The sequence below is a fragment of the Chiroxiphia lanceolata genome, chromosome 24, assembly GCF_009829145.1.
Source record: "Chiroxiphia lanceolata isolate bChiLan1 chromosome 24, bChiLan1.pri, whole genome shotgun sequence".
NCBI classification, from domain to species: Eukaryota; Metazoa; Chordata; class Aves; order Passeriformes; family Pipridae; genus Chiroxiphia; species Chiroxiphia lanceolata.
In genome coordinates, this window is record NC_045660.1 from 526,560 (window position 1) to 553,773 (window position 27,214).

Here is a 27,214-nt window from a genome sequence, read left to right on the forward strand (position 1 = left end):
AGAGCTGCTCTGTCAGAGCAGCAGCCTGGGCAATGAGAGCAGCAGAGCTGGGCTCTGAAGTACAACTTACAGAGAGAATTAGGCCAGAACCAGGAAAAACTCCACTTGAAAAACAAAGGCAACCACTGTTCAAAATCCACTGTTAGGTGTCACTCATGTGCCAAAGTGCAGCATGAGGCAGCAGAGAGGGTCACGAGCAGCTTTAGGAGCTGCAGCCTGAGGCAGCCCAAGGACAAAGCCCGCAGGGAGAAGGGCACTTTGCCATGGCAGGATCCTCCCATGAGCCACAGCATAAGGGGCAACCTCAGCTGCACCAGTGCAGACTGGAACGAATACACTATGCTCCAAACTGGCAAAATCCGCATTTAATTTACAACATAGTAAAGGTTACAGTTAAAAAGCTCAACAGAAGTGTGAAAAGGCCTATTACATATTACACAAGTGTACAAACGTCTGTACAAAGCCCCTTGATGTTCCTGTCCCCTCCTGGCCAGCCGTGGCCCCTAAGCTCTGAAATAACGAGAGCTGGTTCAGAGCCAGGGAGGAGAAGAGCTTTAAAAAACAATGAGCAGTGAAGCTTCCCTTGTCAAGAAAAATCTTGCAAAGAGCCACTTGCAAAGAAACCAAAACCACCCCCCAACAGACAAAAAAACCCCAAAATAAAACAGAAAAAGAAGAAAACTTGTTCAACTTTTGTTTGCCCTGACTATTCTTATCCTAAAGAGTTGCCTTCAGAAAGCAACTGAGTGGGAAACGAAAATCCTACAGGCCAGACTAAAGGGAGAAAGATTTGGAGAGTCATTGTGGGAGTGCTGGAAAGCAGAACAAATGTCCGAGGGCTGAATCATCAATGGCAACTAAACACAGAACAGCACAGCTGGATCATAGAGCAGGTGCTGAACCACCCATGGAACAGTGTGAGCTGGACAGATGGTGCAAGGAGGGAACGGAGCAGTCTCTGAATCCATTGCTCTCGTGAGTGGGGCAGCTTTACCTCAGGGACACGATAGAAGCAATCACGGAGCAGAACTCACTTGGATTTTGGAGCATCTGCCCAAAAGGGTCTGGTGCATCTAGCACTTCCTGCACTGGAACACAGCCCTGATCCAGCACCCCAGCACTACTTCACCAGGCAGCCACAGTCCTGCCCACAGTGAGGAGGCTCTCATTTTGGTGCACATTTTCTGGATCCTCCAAACAACATAAGAATGTGACTTGTAGCTGAACTGCACTAGGGAGTTTACAAAAACCCCAGAGCAAACCGAAGAACAAGAGAGCTCTGGCCTTACCTTGTGTAAAGTATAGCCACAGTGTCTGGACATGTGAATCATTTTCAAATCTAAGCCCACAGATCTGAAGGGCTGGAGCAACAACCCATCAAGCTTCTCATTTTATTCAATGGGAAAAGGTGATGAAGGAATCAAAAAATGTGGTATTATGAAACCAGCTTGTGCACTGCTTTATTATCTCTACTGAGAATTCCTATTCTGGATCTCAGTAGCACTTGATCCTCACCTGCTGTTCCCAGCAGCCAAAATATTTGCAGATTGGGGGTTTAGGTGTGGAAGGGAACCAGTCCTCTGGCTCTGCTGACAACTGCTCAGCTTTGTGTCCTGTTGCATCTCATATATGCTAAGCTTAAAAGTTCCATTTGCAAATAAAAATGACACTAAGTTACAAGGGCCACCAAATGTAAAAGAAACTGTTCTCTGTGTTAACCTCACCCTGAGTTATCCCAGGGGAGTCACCAGGGCTGTTGGCACCACAGCACAGTGCAGACAGTGCCTGTCTCCCCATCAGACACTCTGACCTGTGCACCCAGTACCCATCCCACAGCCCCCACCCTGCAGCACTGGAACAAAGCTAAGGAACCCACCTACTGCTTGTCCATCTTAACTTACAACTCATGGGATGCTCTAGTGTTTTACATGGAAATTAAAACAAGCTGTAGGCAAACTAAAAATAATAATAATAAAAAGAGAATGCCCCACATTGGTGGGTTTTGAAAATATAAAAAATAAAAGCTGACCTATATTCTGCAAGTTTTACAACTCCTACCCATAGGACTCTGCAAGGCTTGGCCCCAGAAACATTTTGCTGTGAGTATGTCCAGCAGGAACAGTGTCACCCACAGCGAGCCTGTCACCAAAACACACGGATCTGCAGGGCCACGCCATAAGTGATAATGGAACTGTGTGACTGCCTCTTCGACTGGCAGACTCAAACTCAGTGTAAAGACCTCTGGGACAGTGGTGGCTAAGAAAAGGCTGCAGGGATTTTAGTTCAAAAGGAGCTGGGAGCTGTATTTTTTTTTTAAACAGACATATAAAAATGTTTGAAGACAGATCTTTAAAGGATATTTCACTTCTCCAATCTCGGTATTACATCTGTTAGAACACTGAAAGTTTAAAAAGACGCACATGAAGAGTTTGTGGAGTTGGTGACCCCCACCCTCCCTCAGCCCAGCTCAGATCAGCAGGGACGGGGTCGGCTTCTTGCCCGGCCAGGCCTCCTTGGCGTATTTCTTCTTCTTGGGTTCATTCACAGCTTCGGGGTTGAAGACGGCCGGGTTTGGAGCCGGGTTCATGTTCACTGTGGAGGGCACAACTGGAGTCAAGTCCACGTCGGGGGCGAGGTTGGGGTAGGGCATGGGCAGCCCCCCGATGAGTGCGGTGCCGTGCACGCCGTGCGACTGCGGCCCCGCCTCGCTGTGGGTGGGGGGCAGCCCCCCGTACAAGCCCCCGCTGTAGGGGAAGTTCTGCATGCGCCGGGACGTGGAGTCCTCCGGGGGCAGCGAGCCCGCATTCTCCAGACGCTTCTTCTGCAGGCACAAGTATTGAAAGAATTATTGTAAAGCATGAGACCATCAAGCTCTTCAAACTCAATGCCAAGGCTATTCTCCCCCAAAAAGGCATCTAAATCTGCCACATACAAAGTTCCTACAGACAATGTCCCACAAGTTTTCTTCTGGGTTTCCCTGACAACCAGAATAATAAACTCTTAAAGATGCACAGTGCAGGAAGGGTGACAGAAGCTGAAGCTCAGGTGTAACTCAGATGAAACCTGAGCATCTTTTCACCTCCTCTATACTCCTGCCAGTCTTGAGCTTGTCCTGAACGAAGACTGAGTAGGTCTTTAGCCAGCAGACTCAGAATGTCCTGGGTTGGAAGGGACCCACAAGGATCATCCAGTCCAACTCCTGGCCCGGCACAGGACACCCCAACAATCCCATCATGTGCCTGAGAGTGTTATAACACAAACCTGCCCTCCCCCACAGAAAGAAACTGCAACTTCGAGATCATTTGGGTAATTCTGCTCCTGATCACTGGAACCTTCTCCAGCAGTCTGGGCTTATGGAAAACTATCCTTCTCCATGTGATGTTATTTAGTCTATACCAGCAACAAGTGGAACTGCTGTTACACAGTGGCTTAGCTGCTCTGAAGCTTTGCAGATCTTCCCTCCTCTTCACATATTCCAATTAAATAGAGCACTGTCAGCAGACACTCATCTTGGAGCGAAGCCTAAACCCGCTTGTTCTAGTACACAACCTTATGAAACCTTTAGCACTCAGTATTTAAACAAACAACCTCTTGTTTTTACCTTCTATTTTCCACACTTCCCACAATTTTAACTGATGTCGGGAAATAATGCATTGAATTTCTGTAAACTGTTTGTTTTTGGGAGGAAAAAAAAAATCACCACTGATCCCATGTGTTATTGAGGAAAAGAGCTAAACCTGGGTTTGAAGGGAAATGGTCAAATTTGCAAAAAAAGACAATTGTGAAACACAGACATCACTTTTGCCTAACAATGAAGCACTTTCCACTTTGGAACATTCTGTTTCTAAGGTGCAATTCATACAGTGAGTTCATCAATGTAAGGTGTTAATGAGGAACATGGGAGTCACTCCGTACCTTCACAGGGACCACTGCTGTCTGTACCATGTTCCGGAACCGCCCCACAGAGGGGTCCACGTCCTCTGCAAAGCAAGAACAGCGACGCCTTCAGTGAGGACACGGGCAAAACAGAATCCATGTGGGAAACCAGAACACAGACCTTCTCCTCCCAAAGCCAGCACTTCAGCACTTCCCAGTGAGCACAAGTGTGACCAAACAAAGAATGGGGCTCAGGGGACACCCAGTGGCTTTGTCTCCAGGTGGCTCACCAGGCATCTTGGTAAGGAATGCTTTTCCTCAAGTGAAGAATGGGAAGGGGAGCAGCTGGATGAGCAGTTTGGGATCACACAGGCTGGAGTTTGGGCTGAAAGCTGCTGCTGACAAGGCACTGCACATGCTAAAGGCACAGCAGCCAGTCTCCAAAGTCCTTGGGGGGCCTTGAAGGAGGAGTCAGAAGCAGTCAATGTAAGTTCCTGAAAGTCTGGAAAAATTATCTTTTTTTTTTTCAATCTGAATGACTGGCATTTGCATTAGGATGTTCTGAGCACTGAACTGCATCACCTTATAAACCAAAATGGTCACTCTGGGTGCTCTACTGTGCCAATGGAACCACCTCCACACCATATTTCAAAATGCCGGCTCATTAATTAGCTACTCTTATTAACAGGAATATTATCCATATAAAGTATCATAGATAGGAATGCCATTAATACAGAACAGCTAAAGGAGAAAAAAAGACTAATTTGGAATTGGATGTGTTCAGATGCATCAATTTGAATGAGGATGGAGGATGACTTGGTTCAGATGTGCAGACAAGTAGCAAAGACCCTCTGAGCTGGAGACAGATACCCTGGAGGCAACAGGTAAGTAAAGCATTAGGGGACAAAGAAAAACAAACAAGTTCCATTCCCATTTAGATTCTAAAGAAGGCAAAAAATGTTAACCTTCCTCCTTCTGGACCCATGACATTTTTCCAATATCTGACAAAATATTGAGCAATGAAGCTGAGTGTGATGTCCCCATCCTGCACAGACCACACAATTACTTTACAGGTACAAGAGAAGAAACAAGAGAGAGGTCAAAGACTTCAGTGAGACATGTGGCAGCTTCTCTGAAACAGCTGATCCCAAATGTTGACTGCCTTATCCATATGCAGCCATGAGGAATCCCTATGAGAATATAAGAAGGAGGTCCTGAAGAGCATCAACTAAATATTAAAGCAAAGTCCTTACCCGGATTGATGATCTCATCGTCATCACTGAACGTCACTCTGGAGTTCTTCCGTTTCCTCTTTGGCCTCTGGATGTCCAAGTTCCCTTCCTCAATGGTCAGCGTGGAGATCCTCTTGTTGTGGGCTGTATTAAACTCTGTCAGGTTCTAATGGCAAATTTGGAGATGAAAGAGTTTAAGCAACTAGTGTATGAAATCTGATTTAATCATGTGACTGTGCACATCAAAAGGCCACAGGACACTGTTTAGTTTCAACTTCAGACCCCAAGGAAGAAGCAGAGCTTCAGGGCTGCAACGAGTTGCCCTGAGAAGCTGCGCGGTCTCTGCAGAGAGATTCAGAACTGAGTACGATCCTGGGCAGTCGCTCCGGCTGGCCCTGCTTGAGCTGGTTGATGATTCTAAGAGTTCCCTTCCAACATCCACAATCCTGTGAATGCCACAGACACTGCTTTCTCCCACAGGTATCTGACAATGGGAAAAATGTGGGAAACCACCCGACCTGAAGCATGTGTGCCCTGGCAAGCCTTAGTGAGATGACCACTGGGATATTAAGATTATTATGTCCCTGATTCTGGGAAGCAACGTGATCACAGGTTTATCATGGCAGACGAGATGCTTTAGGTGTATCTGTCAGCAGAAACACCTCAGACTATCTTCACGGCCAAGAAATTAAGAAACTGAACCTAAGGAAGTATTACCCAGGAAAGTAGTTCAGGCACTATCCCCGGAGGTATTTAAAACACATGCAGATGTGGCACTTAAGAACATGGTTTAGGGGTGGGCCTGTGTGAGGGACTGAAATGGTAATGTTTAATGGCTCAAACAATTGGCCATTTGCAAAAGCAGCAGGTGCTTTGCTGATGATGTGCAAGGGAACAGCTCAGGGGCAGAGGGGGTGAACATCCACCACCATGGGGGACAAGCTGGGCTTTGAGATAGTTAAGGGAACAGGCTGAAAAGCAGCACATCCTGTGAGGTGGGATAGTGCTTTTTATCATGGCAATGTCCTTCCTTACACAACTGGCTCAGGGGTGAAAACTCCCCTCCCTCTCTGGGGGAGATACTGGGACAAGATGACTGCAGCGCATAAGTTGGCAAGGCTGATCAGGAGGGCTTTAAACTAGGTTTGAAGGGGGAAGGGATTGAAACCAGGCTCTCCAGTGATCAGCCTAAGGACAGAAAACCTGAGTTAAGAACGAAATCAGCAGCCCACCTGAAGTGCATGTACACCAATGCACGCAGCATGGGCAACAAACAAGAGGAGCTGGAAGCCATCGTGCAGCAGGAAAGCTATGATGTAGTTGCCATCACAGAAACATGGTGGGATGACTCACATGACTGGAGTGCAGCTCTTCAGAAGGGACAGGCAAGGTAGGAGAGGTGGAGGGGTGGCTCTGTATGTTAGAGAGTCTCTCGACTCTTTAGAACTTGAAGTCAGTAACAATAAGGTTGAGTGCCTGTGGATCAAAATCAGGGGGAAGGCCAGCAAGGCTGACATCCTGGTGGGAGTCTGTTACAGACCACCCAACCAGGATGATGAGGATGATGAATTTTTCTACAAGCAGCTGGCAGATGTCTCAAAATCGCCAGCTCTTGTTCTTGTGGGTGACTTTAACCTGCCGGATGTCTGCTGGGAACTCCACATGGCAGAGAAGAGGCAGTCTAGGAGATTCCTGGAGTGTATAGAAGACAATTTCCTGCTCCAGCTGGTTAATGAGCCTACCAGGGATGGGGCCCTGCTAGACCTGCTGTTCACAGAGAGGGGCTGGTGGGAGATGTGGTGGTCGGAGGCCGTTTGGGGCACAGTGACCATGAAATAATAGAATTCTCAATACTCAGGGATGCAAGAAGGGCCATCAATAAAACCTCTACGCTGGACTTCCGGAGGGCAGATTTCAGCCTGTTCAAGAGACTGGTTCAGAGCGTACCGTGGGAAACAGTCCTTGAAAACAAAGGGGTCCAGGAGGGATGGACATACTTCAAGAAGGAAGTCTTAAATGCACAAGAGCAGGCTGTCCCAGTCTGCCGAAAGGCAAGCTGGCAGGGAAGACAGCCAGCCTGGCTGAACAGGGAGATCTTGAGGGAAATTAGGATGAAAAAGAGAGCCTACTGATTATGGAAAAAAGGACTGGCTACTCAGGAAGAGTTCAGGAATTTAGTTAGGTCATGTAGAAAGAAAATCAGAGAGACGAAGGCAAGATTTGAATTCAATCTTGCCACTTCTGTTAAGGAAAATAAAAAGTCTTTCTATAGATACATCAGTAGCAAAAAGAGGGACAAGGAAAACCTCCATTCTTTAGTGGACATGGGGGGGAACATAGTTATTAAAGATGAGGAAAAGGCTGAGGTATTTAACACCTTCTTTACCTCAGTCTTCAACGGTAGGACAGGTCTCTCTGAGGACAGCTGGCTTCTGGAGCTTGTAGACAGGAATATGAAGCTGAATAGTCCCCCCGTAATCAAGGAGGAAACAATCAGCGACCTGCTGAGCCACTTGGATCCTCACAAGTCTATGGGACCAGATGGGATCCACCCAAGGGTGATGAGGGAGCTGGCGGAAGAGCTCGCCAAGCCGCTCTCCATCATTTACCAACAGTCCTGGCTCACTGGGGAGGTCCCAGATGATTGCAAGTTGGCAAATGTCACACCCATCCACAAAAAGGGCCGGAAGGAGGACCCAGGAAACTACAGGCCTGTCAGTCTGACCTCAGTGCCTGGCAAGGTTATGGAACAGATCATCCTGGGTGCAATCACACAGCACCTACAGGATGGACAAGGGATCAGACCCAGCCAGCATGGGTTTAAGAAGGGCAGGTTCTGTCTGACCAACCTGATCTCCTTCTACGATCAGGTGACCCGCCTGGTGGATGAGGGGAAGGCTGTGGATGTGTCTGTCTGGACTTCAGCAAAGCCTTTGACACTGTCTCCCATAATATACTCCTGAAAAAACTGGCAGCCCATGGCTTGGACAGGGGCACTCTGTGTTGGGTTAGGAACTGGCTGGAGGGCCGGGCCCAGAGAGTGCTGGTGAATGGAGCTGCATCCAGCTGGCGGCCGGTCACCAGTGGTGTCCCCCAGGGATCAGTGCTGGGCCCAGTCCTGTTTAATATCTTCATTGATGATTTAGATGAGGGGATTGAGTCCATCATTAGCAAATTCGCAGACGACACCAAGTTGGGAGGGAGTGTTGACCTGCTGGAAGGCAGGAGGGCTCTGCAGAGGGACCTGGACAGGCTGGAGAGTTGGGCTGATTCCAACAGGATGAGGTTCAACAAGGCCAAGTGCCGGGTCCTGCACTTTGGCCACAACAACCCCCTGCAGCGCTACAGGCTGGGCACAGAGTGGCTGGAGAGCAGCCAGGCAGAAAGGGACCTGGGAGTGCTGATTGACAGGAGGCTGAACATGAGCCAGCAGTGTGTCCAAGTGGCCAAGAAGGCCAATGACATCCTGGCCTGTATCAGGAACAGTGTGGCCAGCAGGACCAGGGAAGTGATTCTGCCCCCGTACTCAGCGCTGGTGAGGCCTCACATGGAGTACTGTGTCCAGTTCTGGGCCCCTCAGTTCAGGAAGGATGTTGAGGTGCTGGAGCAGGTGCAGAGAAGGGCAACGAGGCTGGTGAAGGGACTTGAACACAAGTCCTATGAGGAGAGGCTGAGGGAGCTGGGGTTGTTTAGCCTTGAGAAGAGAAGGCTCAGGGGAGACCTCATCGCTCTCTGCAACTACCTGAAAGGAGGTTGTAGGCAGGTGGGGGTTGGTCTCTTCTCCCAGGCAATCAGCAGCAGGACAAGAGGGCATGGTCTTAAGCTGTGCCAGGGGAGGTTTAGGTTAGATATTAGAAAGAAATCCTTTCCAGAGAGGGTAATCAGCCATTGGAATGGGCTGCCCAGGGAAGTGGTGGATTATCCGTCCCTGGAGGTTTTTAAGATGAGGCTGGATGAGGCACTTAGTGCCATGGTCTAGCAACTGTGGTGGTAGTGGATCAAGGGTTGGACTTGATGATCTCAGAGGTCCTTTCCAACCCATCTGATTCTATGATTCTGTGATTCACACCTGGGCCTGAAGATTTTCATCCCTTCTGGCTCAAATATGCTGATGTGAGAGGCAGCTGTCATGTCTTGCAAGGTGTCATAAACCATCAAAGACCCCCAAAGTGCCCCCAGGAAGCTTTTCTGGGGCCTTCCACCAGAGGACTGTGCATGATCCACAGTGTTGCAACAGATCCACAGGCTTGCAACAGACAGTGTAAAACAAATCCCCCCCCAGGGGAGTTACCTGGGCATTCCCATGTAAACCTAAGCCTACATTAACCCAATGGATTTTGTGTTTCAAGGGCTTCCCCCACCACCGACAGATCAAGTCTGTGACCATCACTTCAGCCAATGGACATCAAAATTGCAACAATCAAGTTTCATCACTGGATCCATAGGTGGTGAGATCTTTCTTCTCTTATCCTTTCTATCTTTTCCTTATATATTTTAAGTGTTATTTTTATGCTTTTATTTAGCTATATTACTATAGATAATAATAACCCAAACAACTCCAGACCTCCTTTCCATGGCAAACAAACTGTTCTAAAATAAACCCTACATATATATGCATTTATAAACACCAGTCATTCGGTGTCATTTCACTCTAACCTGCCCCAAGGGATCTATTAACAAGTACCCTTGCCTACAGGGGTGAGTTGTAGCAGCTTGGCAGTGTTAGATTTATGGTTGGACTTGATGATCTTAAAGGTCTTTTCCAACCTAAATGATTCCATGACTTTAAGCAAACAAGCAGGGAATGCTGTCCTAGCTGGCAATGCCACTGAGGCACAGTGTGCCACCGTACTCACATCCAGTTCTGTCTCCTCCTCTGGCAGGCCCAGCAGCCCCTTGAGCTCCTCATCCTCACCACCCATCTTCTCATCCCCCTTCACCGCCGACGGCAGCGTCTGCGGCTTCTCACGCAGGGTGTACGCGCGGGTGGAGGCTCCGAATGACACCGTGGAGTCGATGGGGATCTGCTGTGGTTTGTGGGCTTCCAGGCGGATGTGACCCAGGAACGTGCCATGTGCTGAGGGCGTCAAAATGCAAAATAGTCTGTTAGTCACCAGGCTGGGCTCATGGTATTCCAGCTCCAGTTTGAGAATCTCAGAAACTGTAACAACTGTTCCGAGGTACAAGGCACTGAGGGACTGCTGAGAGCATCGGCTATGTACACTGTACCCATCATCTCACACACTGAGATAACACACACCAGAAGTCCTCAAAAAGTCATGGAAATCAATTACAAACACCCTTTACTTTCTGTATTCCTGCAGGTCCCAATGTACTATGTCTATGTCTAGACAGTGGAAAAAACCACATGATAAGTTTCAGACCTTGGGAAACCACCCAAGAGAAGGATTTGCTAAAATTGTGAAGGCCAAGTCGCTTTCCTCCTCTCCTTTTGCCTCTTAAAGAATCTAGAAATGTTTTAAATAACCACTGAGGCAGATGTAAGCTGACTGGAGCAGACACTCCTTTGCTCTAACCCTTGCCCATCTTTCCTTAGGACGCAAATTCCGATTATATCCATCTGTCCACACCGTGCAAACAACAGCGGGAAAGGAAAAAGTGTCTCAGATTCAGAATGTTTAAGCACTGAAATATTGCACTTCTGTCTGGTTAAATGCCACACTACTTACTGCTGTTCAGATCTATGAGGAAAACCCTCTTGAGATGTTTGTGATAGACCAAGGCAGCATGGACCCGAGAGCAAGACTGGTGGTCAATGGTAAAATCGCACAGATCAGGATTTCTCCCAAAGAGATAGTATTTCTTCTCATCAATGATGAGTTTCTGAGTAGAATGTCAAACAGAGAAGCATATTAGACTCCTAGAATCTTTTGGATCTTCCTGAAAAAATTCAAGAACATGAATAAACAGAGCAAATTCAAAATGAAGCATCAACAGCTCATCAATATTTCAGTTTAGTCTGGTACTGTTAAATACAGAAACTCAAATCTGCTCTTTGTAAAATCAGAACAGATGAATGTGTGAGAGTCCCAGTTATTTCTTCTTTACCAGCCAACACAAGACAGCCTCTTCAAATCATGAGACTGCCTCACACAAGAGATTCTCTCTCACATCTGCACCCAAAGATTTTAACACGTTCCTCGATTGCTGACCTTGGGCCCTGTCCAAGGCAGGAACCCACGCTCAGTGATCTCTGGTCTGATACACAACATCAAAATTATACTTCTGTACAGAACTGGACCTGCAGGAGTTTCCAGACCTCTGGTATAAAGATGCAAAACTATACTGAATATGTGGTGTGACTGGAATACATATTAGTCTATTCAAGTAAACCATTAATTTTAGGCATTTCTTCTTTATTCATCCTAGTTCTAATCTTTTCTTCAAACAAGATCTTAGAAACCTTAATATAAGTTCCATAAATCATCTCTATAAAGTGAGGGACATGCTGACAAAGTCCTGCAGTATTTCCATTACCAGACCATGTTGCTGAGGGAACTTCTTGCACCGGAATGCTACAGTACCTGAGCACGGCAGGTGGAGAACCCTCTCCCTGGCTCCCAAGAACTTCATCTAATCTATATTTTCCTGCTCCGGTTGGACAAAGTAAAGGCTGGCAGTGCGTTACACATCTGTTAACAGGCTTCTCCTGCTTTTTGAAACATTTAACAAAGCCCACACGTTTCAACAGCATCATCAAAGGAATGCTGAGGATACATTTTCCATCAGAAAACCTCATGAACCAGTCTGAGATGAACTAGCATTCTGCCTGCTTGAGCACATGGATTCCTCCCCCTCCCTCTGTTCCCAGCGCCTCTATCCTCTCCTCAGTCTCACTGCCACACATCTGAGCCAAGTTTTCAGGCTGCAAAGCCTTTTTTTCCCGTGTTAATCTTTCCCTGTTTGAGTGGACTGGTTCAGTGTGCCTTTGGTCAGACAGGTGTCCCAGCTGCTCCAGGGAAGCTGTGGGTTACAGCAGTAGGGTGGCTGATGCTGAGGATCCCCCTCTCTGGCAGCACCGTTCCAGTCAGCAGGTGTTTCCTCCTCAGATCTGCCAGGTACAAACCACATGCTCAGCTACAAAAGCCAGTGTATCTGAGTAGGTCCAGGTGGCTGCTCTGGGGCTTTTCTGAGCTGTCAGACAGACTGACACAACGACAACCCTGAGAGTTCCTCATTCTGTGGCACCACCAAGTCATAGAGAAAATAAGGAGACAGTTTGAATTAAGACACAGTATTTATACTCCTCTGCCTTATTTGCAAGGACAAAAATCCCATCATGGACCTCAGCTTCTACTACAGGTCACCTTGCAAAGTCGCATCTATTTACCTGCCCACCAACTATGAACTTCAAGGCTTTAGCACTGCTACAGTCACGTCACTTCCCCACTGGTTTTCTCCCAATTTTTCCCCAAGGTTGCTCTCTTCTCCAGGTTGGATTTTCCAGTGTTCTGCTGAACATCTGTCAGGCCCAACGCTGCAAGTTCTCACCATCTGGTATTCAGTAATAAGCATTTAATTTATTTCTGTGTGTTTATTCACTCTTTTAGGTCACTAGAAGAATTAATTGAACAACATGACTCCACACTTGTATACATCAAGATGATTTACAATTAATTGGCCCCTTAGTTAAAGGTCTTATTCTTCAGCAGCTCAAGGTACATGAGCACCAGTTCATGACAGCGAATGCTTTATAAAATCTACCGACTCACATATTTTGTCCCACTTTCGTAAAATAAGAGTATTTAGGTGATCAAAGTGTGTGCATCTATCAGCTCTTGACATCTATTAAACCAAATCACTTCTCAACTTCTGGTCAATTTCAACCAGCACTACAAGATATTAAATTTCAAGCAGTTCCATGAAAACAAACAGCTAGAAAGAATAACAACAACTTCATCAGCCTCCTCAGTGATACACAAACCGGCAGAAAATCCACAAGAGTGCCAATACTTAGGCTTACACCATAAAAAGTTTTCTTTGTGAATCCACATGTCATTTGATAAACCAGCAATCACAGCTTAATTGGCAATTCACCTGCAACTACATGGTCTCATGACAAATGAGGTGCAAATGCAAAATATAAGTGATTTTCCTCCAGCTGGGACATGTAAAACATTCAGGCATCTCCCCTGAATCTATCTGTGTTTGGTGCAGAGCAACACACCTCAAAGCCTCAGTGTAATAATTTGAATAAGATTAAAAACATGAGAAATCACTATATTGAGTCTTCTGGGTTCTGCCCTGACCTGGGCACTTTATCATCACTTTCTGTCTCTTTACAAATGCTGGTTTTCACAAGACCCCTCAGAGTTAACCAGAAAGTATAAGCCACTGATGAAGAGCTTAAATTAGTACATGGTCTCCTCCATCTTTTCTGGTTGAATTTTATTTTACTTTTTTTATCCCACCTGTAAACAGATCCATCCACCTGTACACTCTCCACACCAGTGTGCCCTTTCAAGGCTTTTCCCTGCAAGCCTTAACCATTGTTCCATGAGTCTTACTGATATCTTCTCTTGGGATCAGAGTTGTTTCATCCAGCTATTGATCCGAGAACACCATAACTGTTTGTTACAACATATCTTTGAACCTAACCTGGTTAGGTTCTCTGAGGATTCAGCTTCCCAGCATTGGATTTATGTCCCATATTCCACAGTTCCTTACTCATTTAGATCAGTACCTGACTCTTCCCATGCTCAACACCTTTGCACTAAGGAATTCTATGATTCCATGTTGTAAGAAAGACGAGCACTAACTCTTCCTTTCATTGTGAATTTGAAAAAAAGTCCTGTGCAAACACAGCTCTGATAAGAACAAGTGGATCTTCAGAAGCTGATTCATTCCTCCACAAATAGTGCTCAGCTCCACAAGCAATTATCTCATGATTTCAAGTATCATAAAAATTGGCCAAACAATTTCTTATTTTTGCCCACAACCGACACCAAATGCATCCTGTAAGTTTTCATTTGCATCTGTTACAGACAAACACACAAACCTGTCCCTGACTGGACAGCACTTCGAGAGTTTTGCAAAGACACAAATTCATAAATTGCAAATGCAACAAATCGCCATCAGAGAAAATAATTCTATTGACTTTACTTCAACATGTTTCCAAAATGTTCTGTGCCTCTGAGCTATAACCCAGTGTCTTCCTTCACACACTGAGCTTAAACACTGCATGGCTTGTTTTGCTGTTGCACTTTGCAGACCCAGCGATCACAGGGTGACCCTCAGGCCTCGGCACGAGGCTGGGACACCGATGGCTCGGTTAGTACCAAGTGCTCAGTAACCCACGGGATTTAACAGCTCTCTTCCTTGGCTACTGCTGCCTGCCATGACAGACAAAACTGGAGAACTCTTTGCCAGCTGTACCGAACAGGGAAACACGTGGATCACATCCAGGTGCTGCTCATTTGCTGCACAGTTCCCACGCACACACACAGGACCTTGTTTCAGGTAACCACCACAGACTAGAGGACTGAAGCCATCAACTACACACAGTGCAAGGCCCAAAGCAGCTGCACAAGCAGGTAGGTGTATGGCATTGAGAAGGCTGAGCTCAGGAACAATCCTGCTGCAGCTCTCTGAGCTTGAACATGATTCTGAACACGTAACAGAGGCAGGAGAGGCAGAAAACACGGCCCAGGGTTCCAAGACAAGCGCAATGCAAAGGGTTTGAGAGCCACAGTGTTAGTGAAGGAGAGTCCTGGAGTCCTGGTATGAACCAGCTCAGCCACATCCTGTAGGACAAAGGAGCTGCTCTGAATGTGCAGTACGTGTGTGCCAGTATCTATCTCCTTTCCAATGAATGCTGAACGAAGATCTCTCAGGTCAAGACTGGCTTTGCCAATTTCTTGTCTTTAAATCCAGAGTAACAGCACTCTCTCAAAACAGCAATAGACTATAAAGAAAAGCCTCATTTTTCTGGTTTCTGGCCTGAGAAAACACAAGTTTATTTGTGAGACACCTATTTGCAACATCTCTATCTGCTTTTCTATGCAAAGCATATACTGGTAACTCAACCAAATTCCAAACACTAAATCTGTGCTGCTAGACACCAGAAGGAACACTTAATACTGTCTCATGCTTCTGTGGTAGCATATGCTAAATACCAGCAAAGATTTTAAGCTACCTAAATCTTGATCTAACACTGCTTTCTTAATTTTCCAATTTTTGTTCAGAAAAGTTGGCTCAGCTTTGCAAAGTTTTCCTGGCCAGAAAAATTTCTGTTTTAGCCAACTGCAAGTCAGGAGTCTCTCCGCAGCTAAAATACATTCACTGGTTTGGGTCCTCTCTGTCAACCCTGTTAGAAGCTTTCCTTTATTCATTAAGTGTGACATAAGACAAAATATGAAACAGAGAATGAGGCAGTGCATAACAGACAAATTGCTCTGCTGTAATAAAATTAACCTGCTGTATCTGTGATGTTCACAGATTCCAAATGTGGGAGAAAAATCCAACTGTGTTTCATACTGTAGGACAGGGCGGCACTCCTACAAGATACAGGGTGCCTGGTTAACCTTACTATAAATAAAAATTATCTGACCAGACAGGTTTCTCAAAACAAGTGTACAAAGGGAAGAGCTTTTACTTTACTCTTCTCTGTTTGAGATTTCTTGATCACATTATTCAATTCCTGCTCTTGAAGTTCCTGGGACAATGTGCCGCCTTCTGCAGTCTGGCACCTCCTGAGCAGTATCTTACAGGAGGAAAATGTCAACTTTGGTCCAAAATGAAGTTTGGAAGAAATCAGGCTCTGCAAAGTATGGAGTCTCCCTTACAAACATTTTATTTTTGTCTCTCTTACTAGGGCAGGTTTGATGTTCAATAATTGTGTCACTGCTTGCTGAGCCCTGCAGAGCTGTATCCCTTCAATCAGTACAGTTAATTGGGAGATAAACGATGAAAGCCCTGCATGGCACGGGCTGCCTTAAATACAGGCAAGGGAAAAGTCACTTCATTCTGAAGTTCAGAGCAAAACAAACTGATTGAAAATAATGAATACGAGAGAGAAAGGAATACTTATGAGTAAGTGTGAAAAATGCTGGGAAATGTTCTACTGCTGGTGCCTATGTACATGACACACCAAATCCATCAAACCCAATTTCCATACCTCAATGAGTTGTCTCCTTTGACTACATCCAGGTGTAAGCCAGGTGGTGGTTTTCCTGCCCTGGAAAATAAAGAAAGGCAAATATAGTATCAAAACATTTAATAAAAAGTTTATTAGTGTTGGAGCTAAAACTCTTTTGAGCTCAGACCAAACCTACACAAATGAAAGCAGAAGTATTTGGGGAAAATATGAAAATCCCATAATTTTCTTTTCCTCCCTGCAGATTCCTTCTGAAAACACATAAACCAAGATTTTTTTTATGGGAAGAGTGAAGGTAACAGGATGTGAGGCATCTCAAGCTTTACCTCTCCAGGTGGAAACCAGTTGATTTACACAAGAGAGCAGCTCTGAGAGAACTTGATATAAGGCAGGAAGAGACTAACAGGTATAGACGGGGTAAGCTGGGACTGTTTGTTCAAGGCTCTCTTTTCTCATGTCACCTTCAAAACAGCACATCTCTACCCTTGGCTTCTGAGGGAACAGGAATTTCTACCACCCTTCCCCTCCACTACTGGTAACGGCAAAAACCCCCCAAAAGGTCTCTGCACACTCCTGTAATATTATAAAGGTGTTGTCCAATTGCCAGAGTTCCTCCAGGCTCACCTGTGATCGCACAGAACAGACTCCAGTATCAGAGGGGCCCCAACAGGGGACAGCAGCACAATCCTCTCCCACCACATTCCACCCCAACAGCAGCTCAGCTCCCACAGCACAGAGCCTGTGGGACTCAGCAGGGCACAGCAAGATGCCAGCACGTGGGAGAACCCACGGGGATCAGCAGAAGGGTACTGGGCATTTGCAGTGCTCAAACCCACGATACCCTCAGGGTACCAACACCCTGCCCTGCACCACACGGGATCTTTGGTGTTGGCAGCAAAGGCTCTTTTTCCACTCAGATCCCTCAAAGTCTGCATCTCTAGCACTTCCTCACGGATAACACTCTGCAGTTTGTCTCTGAGGCTGGACCAGCTTTCTGGGTAGGTAGCAGTAGTGACTCAGTTCTCAGCTGCACCACTGCCCTTCTGAGGAACTCCAGAGAGATCACATTCCCATTCTGCTCCCTGCATTGGAGCCAGCCCAGGAAAAAGTGACAGTGGGCAGCCACGTTCTCAGGGTGGCTGGAAAAGAAAAAAAGGTAACTGAAGGTAACTGGTAACTGAAGTTGTTTGAGGGGGTTAATATAGATGTTCGCATTTTCTGGGATGTGCCTTAAAATGTGATGGTTTCTTCTGTGTCCCCAGGTCAGTTCTCCTCAGTAACTTAATACAATACAGTCTTCTGTTATTGCTACTTCATTTCTTTCCCAAGCAATATTGCTGCTCCCAATCCATTACATCAGCCTGCCCAGATCTCTCTGTCCCTTTCTGAATCTGTCAGTTGGGACTTGGACAAGTTTTCTTGCCAGGCCCTTCTCTACGACTGTGGATATACCACCCTAATGAGTACATGAGTACTGATGGATGAACGAATGGCAGCAGCAAAAGCGGAGATTGCGAAGCTCCAGGACAATCTGCTGAAGTGGTGACTGCTTCTAGAAACAGGATTATGGTGGTGTGGGGGATAGATCAGTCAGGGAACTGCCTCCTCTTAAGCACTACTCAAGGATCTTACAGCCAGGCTACACCTGAGCACTGCTGTCTCCTCCTGTGCTCCCTGCAGATCTCAGCACTCAGTTTACACTGACAGACAGGTTCCTGTCACGGATTCGTGTCCACTTCTCACTATTTCCTCTTTCTGTCCTTGAGCACTGGAAAACTTGTTTTTCCCAGTCCTCTGAAATTGCCAAGTTCTGGTTACTCTGCAACGCAACTTTTGATAATTTTCACAAGGCTGCCTTACTCTGATCAAACAACAGCTGCTTCCCCAAAAAACCTTTGTTTTTTTCTTTTCACATAGGTAAACCTCTCAACAAAGTCATTCTACAGGTAACTCTACTTCTTATTCAGCCCGGCCTCTGCTTTTCCTTTCAGTGATCTCTTCCTGGATACTCAATGGTCAGTCTGTCCCAATACACATTTCAGCAACACCCTCCCTGTACCTGACAGGTCACAGGAGAGCTCCCAAGTGCTGTAGCACAACTACTGTCCTCTTCTGTAAGCTGACTCCTGTCTGATGGTCATCTTTTGCCATATATCAGCTCTGATTTTTCATTGTCACCTCTATTTTTTATTTAACCCTTGCTGTTATTTTTACCTTCAACTTATTTTGAACTCATAAAACAACCCCAGCAGTAGCACAAGGCAGTGTCTTCAGCTGTGAATTAAACTACTTGAAAAATGTACCTATTCTCTGGCTTCTTTCGGATTGAGAATCCTTTGTAGGCAGTATTTCCCCTATCTACCCATTCCTGCAAAACACTGAACACAGGAAGGCTGTAAATACTGATTATAATACCATGAAAACAAACTCACAGAAGTAATTTCTGTTAGAAAACACCTTTGGAACAGATTAAATCAATGTCACAGTTTGGGCCGCCAAACTTAAATACTTTAAAAGCCTTTTAATGAAAAAAAGTAGAAAGATTTTCCAGTTTTAAATTCTAAACTAATTAGTTCCAGAGTCACCAAAGATCAGAAGTAATGGCTGGATTTGGAACTATCAGCCACCTCTCACATGCTCTGCCTTATCACACCTCTCACCTCATGGATCAAGGAGTAAAACACGAAAGGAAATCTCTCACGAAAATCTACTAGAAGAAAGTTTGTTAGAAAGCTGGCTCTGTGCTGTTACAGGAAAGCAGTTTTTTCCATCTTATTTCCAATATTAAAAGAAAAAAGTCCTCTTCCACTAACTAATGTGCTAAAATATCCACTAAACTAATTTTCCTACATTGTTCTGAAGGATGAAGAATTACTTGAGGTCAGCAGACTGTCCCCTCCACAGAAGACACAGGGATAGCCCTTAGCACTGCCCCAAGCCCAGTGCTCTCCCATCAGAACTCTGCTCCAGCACATTTAAAAATGGACAACAAGCAGCTGTTCTGTACCCTCCAGACAGTGCATCACAGTCCCCAGTGCCTGCAAATCTCCTGCCTCCACAGAGCAGCATCCTGCAAGTGACCTGGAAGTAACACCTGGGAACCTACTGCTGATCACTAGTTGAGTGAGTTTAATGGAGACACAGCATGCTCAGACCACCCCCTGAATTGCCAAAGCTTCCAGGGAGAAGTGAAGCCTTCCAGAAAATTCACGGAGCTGACTGGCACAGAGAACGTGGCCATGGACACTATCATTAAAGGAATTCTCTAGATCAGGACATAACACATCAGAGATTTTCTTCTTCACTATGAGTCCAAGGAACTCAAGAAGTGTCAGAAAGTTCTTAAGAACTGATAAAAAGAGTGACAAACTGCAAACCTCAAGTGGCTTCAGCCAGGCACTCTCAAGAGCTCCCTAAATCCTTTGTGCCTGATGGCCAAAGCACAGAAGAAGATAGGATACTTCAGGCTGACGCACAGTGTGACAGGAAACTCTCTGAGCTGTTGTTTCCAATGATTTTGGCTGGTTTTATGCTCTTCTCTACAGAAAGAAATCAGAATAATAAAATCCTCCTCTCACTGAGATGTTGTTGCCCTTCTCAGGGCACAACACACAGCACAGGAGCTGAGCCCAGGCCAGCACTGGAGCCTGCTCAGGAGACACTTCCTCTGCTCTTAGAAACATTATTCTGGCTAAACTTCCAGTTGTAAGAAACAAAGTTTAAAAAGCTTGTGGCTCAGACTGCATATTACAGACCCTTCCTGAATGTAGAAAAAAAATGCATTGTTTTATGGAATATTTCTGATGAGAAACGTGGCTGCTTTGACCAAACAAAGCATTCCAACTTGGATTAAAGCATTTGCCCAACTTTACCTTGGCACTGTGCACCTTTCTTGTTACAAATGCAGTTCCACACAGAACTAGATTTTACTGGCTCACTCTGGTTCCCTTCATTACTTACCCAGGAACAAAATCTCCATGAACACAGTGAAATTTGGAAATTGCATACAAAATTTAATTTCTGAGAGCAAGGCCATAAATATTCTATTGAGAGAATTACAGGTTTTATGATATCAAAAAATTAATTCAAATGGCACTGAATTAAATAGGAAAATGAGTATTAAGTAGTGAATGCAAGAATTATTTCATAAGATTATTCCTACATTTTCAGAGTGAGAACAGGTATACTGGCACTGTAATTTACCTGTAGAAATCAGAAGACAGGACTGTAATTTTATGCCTACCAGGAAGTCATTCCAAAGCTTTGTTATTCTGACAGCTTGATTTCCATACTAATTTTTTGATCAATCCTTTAATTTCCATTCTTATGTTTCTTGTTTTTTCTCTTCAATTATAAAAAAAAAAATCCCTTTTTGAAGTACAGGTAAGCTTTAATAAGTACAATTAACACAGACTACACATTTTCATGAGCACCTTCTACAACAGCACTGACACTTCTCTACCTCATACACAGAACTGCAGACTGGTTTGGGTTGGAAGGGACCTCAAAGCTCAGCTTGTTCCACCCCCTGCCATGGACAGGAACACCTATCCCAGGTTGCTCCAACCTGGCCTTGGACACCTCCGGGGATGGGGCAGCCACAGCTTCTCTGTGGCAACCTGTGCCAGGGCCTCCCCATCTTCACAGGGAAGAATTCCTTCCCAATATCCCATCTATCCCTGCCCTATGTCAGTGGAAAACAATTTCCCCCTTGTCTTGTCCCTCCATCCCTTGTCCCCAGTCCCTTTCCAGCTCTCCTGGAGCCCCTTTAGGCACTGGAAAGGGCTCTAAGGTCTCCCCAGAGCCTTCTCTTCTCCAGGTGAACATCCCCAGCTCTCCCAGCCTGGCTCCAGAGCAGAGGGGCTCCAGCCCTCAGACTGTCACCACGGCCTTCTCTGGACTCTTTCCAGCAGCTCCGAGTCCTCCCTTTGTTGGGGGTCCTAGAGCTGTAGGCAGCACTGCAGGTGGGCTCTCATGAAAGGAGAGGGGCAGAATCCCCCCTCCCCTGCTGCCCACGCTGTGGGATCAGCCCAGCACAGGAAGGGTTTCTGGGCTGCCAGTGGACGTGGCCAGGGCATGTGAGCGTCTCATCAACCAAAACCCCCAAGTCCTTCTCCTCAGAGCTGCTCTGCATCCATTCTCCACCCAGCCTGTGTATGTGCTTGGGATTGTCCCAAATTATTACATATCAGGTACAGTATTAAATCTTTTCACTAATTTTTGAACAGTTGTGTTACTGGTGACTGATGGTCACCCTGTGCTCAGCTGACATATTTGTGTATCTGTTCTCTTATTTCTGAATATAAACTTGTGTCCTTTTACTTCTGAATAGTTACTTTATGGCTTGAAGTAGTTGTTGTTCTTAGTCCCCATTTTCCATCATACTCTTCTGCACTTTATCTTGTTTGTACAGTTCCGGTCTTCATATTATACCACAAGGACCAGATAATTCTCTGGCCTCTATGCTGACCACACTTATGTCACCAATGAGTGTTGTGGTTGCTTTTGTCAAGGTAATTAATAAAAAACCCCAACACTAATAGGGTCAGCCCACAGACTAGTCAGCTGTTATTACCTCATCAAAGTCAATTCCCTATAAATTCATGGTTTTTTTATGAATCCCTCTATTGCTTCCTAAAATGATTGTTTCCTGTGTGTCCTGTAACCAACAGTCTTGAAGAGAGCCGGCCCATCTGACTGTCAGGCTTTGGCAGACACAGCACCTCTGCTTTCCTGCCATGAATAATTAGCCCCTTCCCTACACAGTCGAGCAGGTGATGCTCAGATTTTCCCACAGCAGCTGCATCCATGGATTTGCTGGCCTTATAGAAGACATCAACTGCTTACAACAATCAGTAATTAAATATTTACAAGGGATACCACTGAACAAAAACAAATTCCAGCACAAGTTTTTAAAAGATTATAACAGCTACAAGCAAAGAAATCTTTCTTTTGTACCAGAAGCAGAAAAATGTGTTTCTTTGCTTTCACCACCTCATGCTCCACAGGCCAGGCCACGTCTCTGTGCCGTATGTCTGGATGGTTCTGAGAGGAACCGAACAGATTATTGCTGCCCTTGATGGCAAACCCTCCACTGCAGAACTACAGAACAATGGGAAATAGCAGAGACAGATGAGCAAAAAGAGAAAGAGAAGCGCAAGCTAAGGTCAAGTCTGCAAGGAACATATTGAGTAACAATGACAAACCATTTTGAAAAGGGAGGACAAGGCCATCAACACTCTGGGATGTGATGGCGGCTACAGTGGCCAAGTAACAGCACTGAAGTTTCACAAATCAGCTGGCAGGATCTCCTCCCCAAGACAAAGATTCAATGCTGACATGCCAGCAGGGTTACAACACCCACATCCAGCTGAAACTCTGCAGTAACACTGAAGTAAGTCACCAAGAGAAATTCTGAGTTGCAGCTATTAAGGACAGCTTTAATTCTGTTGTGTTAGTTCAAAATTAGGTAAATTTGTTGGGTTTCTAAACATGGACTCAGAACCTTAATTTAGCCACACCCTAAAATGGTGGCCTCTGTGACTACTGTATACAGCTTCACGCCCGACTTCAAGGACAGGGTGGAATTTTCAGAACTCTGGAGCTCATCTTCAGAAATCTGTGTAAAAGCATTGCCAGGAATAGTCAGTTCTTGGCTCAAGGAAACTGAAGAGAAACAACTGGTGCTTTTAAAACAAACTATTTCAAATGTGCCATTCCAGGATGAGCCTGACATCCCCACTTCTGGCGTGTCAAGACAGAGTAAAGAAATTCATAATTCCAAATGCAAATTACACCAGGACAAAAGGAGAGGCAGGCAGTATCCATTAAACATCTGGTGTACTTCAGACCTACACACCAGATAATTTGCACCTCACAGAAGTCACTTTTACCCTCTAAAACCATCCCAGAAGGTTTGCAAAACTCTTAATAAAACTAGGATATGTAATTGTTGTCTAAAGACATTTTTTAGTCTCACAGTACGGCTAAATTTTAATGCATAGGAAGTACTGGCAACATCTTTATTCCACCTGTAAATGCACAGCTCAAATCTGTAATATGTATGGAGCAGTTACAGTACAGGCATAAACAAGTTCTGGCATCAGCAAGTACTATTCAGTTGGAACCACTGTTTTTCATCTGTCTTGAGCAAGTTTAACTGCTGGAAACACAAGGAAAGAAAGAACAAGTATTTTACGGACTACAAAGAAGTAACATATAACAGCACAAAAACTAAATCAAAGTCACAACTTAAGCCTGATAAAAGCTGTGAATTTTGGAGCAGAAGTCTTTTCCGGAAATGGGGTACTCAAACACTATCCACGATAGGGAAGAGGTACAATGATGGAGGCAAACCCCAAAAGCATGGGGAACAATTTAAAGGTAAAGAAAAAAACCTATTCCTTTCAATTATATTTAAGATATACTTGTCATATGATTGGTGCTCACAGCCCCCAGCCAACTTCCATTAGAGGCAGAAAAATAAACAGACAGGTAAAGCCTGTGATTTTGATTTTAATACAGGTCCATGAGACTGAAGAAAATTCACTACAGAAGAAGCTGCTACTGGCCATGAAGACTCTCTGCAGCTCCATGCTCTTGGTCACCCAAAGCTCTTGGTACAAAGAACTGCAGTGCTGCCTGTGCAGGAGACTTTTTGGTGCTTGGGTGAGACCAGGTTTCCTGCAGGACACATTTGCACTAAGACTTTCCATTAAGTCAGAGCTCTGAATGACCCCATTATTGGTCCAAGCCTGCTACTGCAAACCATCCCCACTCTGGAGAATCCCACCTGCGAAAGGCCCATCACTGATTCCACACCATACCTATGTGTGCTCTGGTTTGCTCTGAAAGGAACAGACACTTTTAAACCATGAGCTGGAATCCTCAGTTCAGTAAATATCAGTAAAAAGCATCCAAAGCTTTAACACGAAATATATTCTACTTGTTTTGCAGACTGTAAAGATAAACCAGAAATAAATTAATTCCTGATAGGAGAGCTCCTCGCTCCTACAGGGGGAAGCCACAAAGACCCAACACTTCCCATCCTGGGTTCACAGAACACACACACTGACTGTAAGTTCTCCAGACCGGCTTACTGCCAGTTTACTTTTTTGTTTTTACACTCAGGAAACAACAGCTTACCCATTTCAAAAGAAGCATTAAGGGAAAACGTTAATTTTTTTCACACACATCTTTCACCAATATTAGCTGCCATGTCTACACGTGCCAGTTGGACAAGACCAAGTTGTATCAGGCACTCCTTTACTACACATGTACAAACACAGGGTCGGCTGGACCAAACTCGGTCCCTGAAACTATTACAATGTGCAGAAGCCTGAGGGAAAACAAAGAGCTTCCTTAGAATGTATAAAGAGAGAGTCCAACAAGAGCTTTGCTGCACCCAAGAGGGATTTTGGATTATTACTGTAAAAGGACATTCAGGCTGCAAAAACCAAATTACTAAAAATCTTAGAACTGTCAGAATAAAACAGGTACCCAAACATGCCCCCCTTCCTGCTCAGCTGTGCCCCCCTGGCTTGGATCATCTCCTGGATCCCATTTCTCATTCAGCACAACACACTGTGCTCCAGAACCACACCAGGGTAGCGGGGACCTCTGTCAGACCCTGCCCTGCTGCAGCTAAGGCCACAAAACAGGTACCTGAGGAGGCCCTCACAGGTACAGGTATTCCAAGCCTCCCCTTCAGATGGGATTTCTTTAGGAATTCTTCTGCAATACCATCCAAGCCACTGAGACCAAGCATTTCACAAGCTGTTCCATCTACAGCTTTCAAAGGTACAAGACATTCCAATTTACCAGGGAATATAATACATGTTGTAATCACTGTTGTATAAAAACACTAAGAAAAAAATAAAACAGATGATACTTCAAATTTCAAGTTGAATATCCAGAATAATTTTTGGCTTTATCTACTCTATTGTGTCATCACCTTATGGAACACCAGCCTGCCTCATGTAGATGTTTGTTGTTGTGTATGTTTAGCACAAACAAGATCCTAAAATACACGAGGAATTCTTTTCCACGAGAGGGTTAAATGGCTTTACCACCTAAAGCAGGCACTTACAAACCAGGTCAAAATTAGAAAGCATGCTTGCTCTGTGTGCGCGCACTGGGCACTGTCCCGGGGCACTGAGGTACCGCGGCTGTGGGCAGGGCGGGCACTTAGCGGCTCCCGCTCTCGGGTGCGATGGTGTGTCATTGTCCGGGCCATTTAAAACACAACCGCGCCCGCCCCGCTGCTCGGGCACCCAGAGACCGCGGAGCGAGATCGCTTCCGTGATGCACCGAAAACACGCAAAGCACACGAGTGACGGGCCCCTGATCCAGGCTCTGCTCCCGGCAGGAGCGCAGGCCGGGGGATTTCACGGGATCCCTCCCTTCCACGGCCCCCACCCCCCAATTCACAGGCCCAGTGCTTCTCCAACACTTCATCCAGTCCTGACCTCTTAACTCAATATAGTAAACGACCCAGGCTTATTTCAAGCTGGCAGATTTCCCGCACCGGACACATCCCCTGAGCAGAATATTTAATTTGTACCACACCGCGTGTTCCGTTCGAGCCCCGGGAGCCTCGGGAACAGCCCCGGCCCCGTGGGTAGGGCCCGCAGCAATGCTGGCAGCGGCCCCCGCAGGGCCGCGCTCCTGCTCAGTCCCCGCCGGCCCCGCCCTGGCTCGGTGGCCCCGGGGGCGCGGCCCCCGCCCCGCCGGCCCCTCTCACCAGCTCGGGCACTCGAACAGGGCGCCTCCGCCCGCCGGGGCCGCGCCCGCCGCCATCTTGGCTCTGCCCCATTCAGCCGCCGCGGGGCACCATGGGAAGGGCGCGCTCCCGGCGGCCCCCGCGCGGCACGAGCGGGGCGGGGCAAGTGATGGGCGGTGCTTAAGTGGACACGTGATCCAGTCCCCGCTATTGGCCCCGCCCTCGGCGCCCGTGCTCAGGGGAGCGGCCGCGACAGGGACAGGGACAGAGCTGAGCCGGGGCAGTGCCGGGGACAGGGACAGAGCTGAGCCGGGGCAGTGCCGGGGACAGGGACAGAGCTGAGCCGGGGCAGTGCCGGGGACAGGGACAGGGACAGAGCTGAGCCGGGGCAGTGCCGGGGACAGGGACAGAGCTGAGCCGGGGCAGTGCCGGGGACAGGGACAGGGACAGAGCTGAGCCGGGGCAGTGCCGGGGACAGGGACAGGGACAGAGCTGAGCCGGGGCAGTGCCGGGGACAGGGACAGAGCTGAGCCGGGGCAGTGCCGGGGACAGGGACAGGGACAGAGCTGAGCCGGGGCAGTGCCGGGGACAGGGACAGAGCTGAGCCGGAGCAGTGCTGGCGACAGGGAAGGGACAGAGCTGAGACGGGACCAGGGAAAAGCCTCCTCTCTCCGGGAGGCCGCAGCTGGCGCGGGGCTGGCCTCAGAGCCCGCACAGCCACCACGGGCACCAAGGAACGCCCATCCCTGCCCGGCGCCCCGGATCCCCCCGAGTGTGTCCTGCGAGCCTCGGATCGGCGGAACACCCGTGTCCGAGCCGGGCACACCGCACTGCAGCCCCAGCCGGGGGGTGCCGATGGTGAGTTTTCACACCCAGGAACCTCAGTCAAGACTGTTACAAATGGCTCTGCAGCAGTTGTGCTGCTCCGATCAATGATGTGCAGAGAGAGGAGGCAGTTCAGGCAGTTACAGCAACCCCGACCCCAGAAACCTGGACCAGTGTCCGCAATTCCAGTTTCCGGAGGATTAAAACAGGCTAGAGGAAGGATGGAGCCTACAAATATGCTCCCTTTTGGGCTTGGTGAGGAGGAAAGTGCTCTCATTCTGACACAGCAGTGTGACACCCAAAGGACTTTGCCCTGCAGCAGGCAGGCACAGACCAGCAGGCTCCACCCTTTTCGAGGAATACTTTAAAAAAGAAGCAGAACGACACACAGTTCCCTTGCTTTAAAGTCAGATTTTACTGTACAGGCTCAGCAAAGGTTCCAAG

At 46.7% G+C, this 27,214-nt stretch overlaps 1 protein-coding gene and 1 non-coding gene across 4 annotated transcripts; both read right to left on the reverse strand.

The window, feature by feature from the left end:
• Positions 1-350: 350 nt before the first annotated feature.
• Positions 351-27,062, reverse strand: PPP1R8 (protein phosphatase 1 regulatory subunit 8). Of its 3 annotated transcripts, none has more exons than XM_032709836.1 (7): positions 26,712-27,062; positions 16,246-16,305; positions 10,799-10,952; positions 9,965-10,185; positions 5,130-5,274; positions 3,916-3,980; positions 351-2,821 (listed from the first exon to the last, which is right to left on the reverse strand). In XM_032709836.1, the coding sequence occupies exons 1-7, from the start codon at positions 27,045-27,047 to the stop codon at positions 2,468-2,470; spliced, it is 1,335 nt and encodes a 444-aa protein (XP_032565727.1). In that variant the 5' UTR covers positions 27,048-27,062; the 3' UTR covers positions 351-2,467. The 3 variants fall into 3 exon arrangements, with proteins under 3 accessions (XP_032565727.1, XP_032565728.1, XP_032565729.1); XM_032709837.1 differs by lacking the exon at positions 26,712-27,062 and adding an exon at positions 25,967-26,095; XM_032709838.1 differs by lacking the exons at positions 10,799-10,952; positions 26,712-27,062.
• Positions 14,252-14,416, reverse strand: LOC116798160. The gene has a single exon (XR_004360833.1).
• Positions 27,063-27,214: the final 152 nt, after the last annotated feature.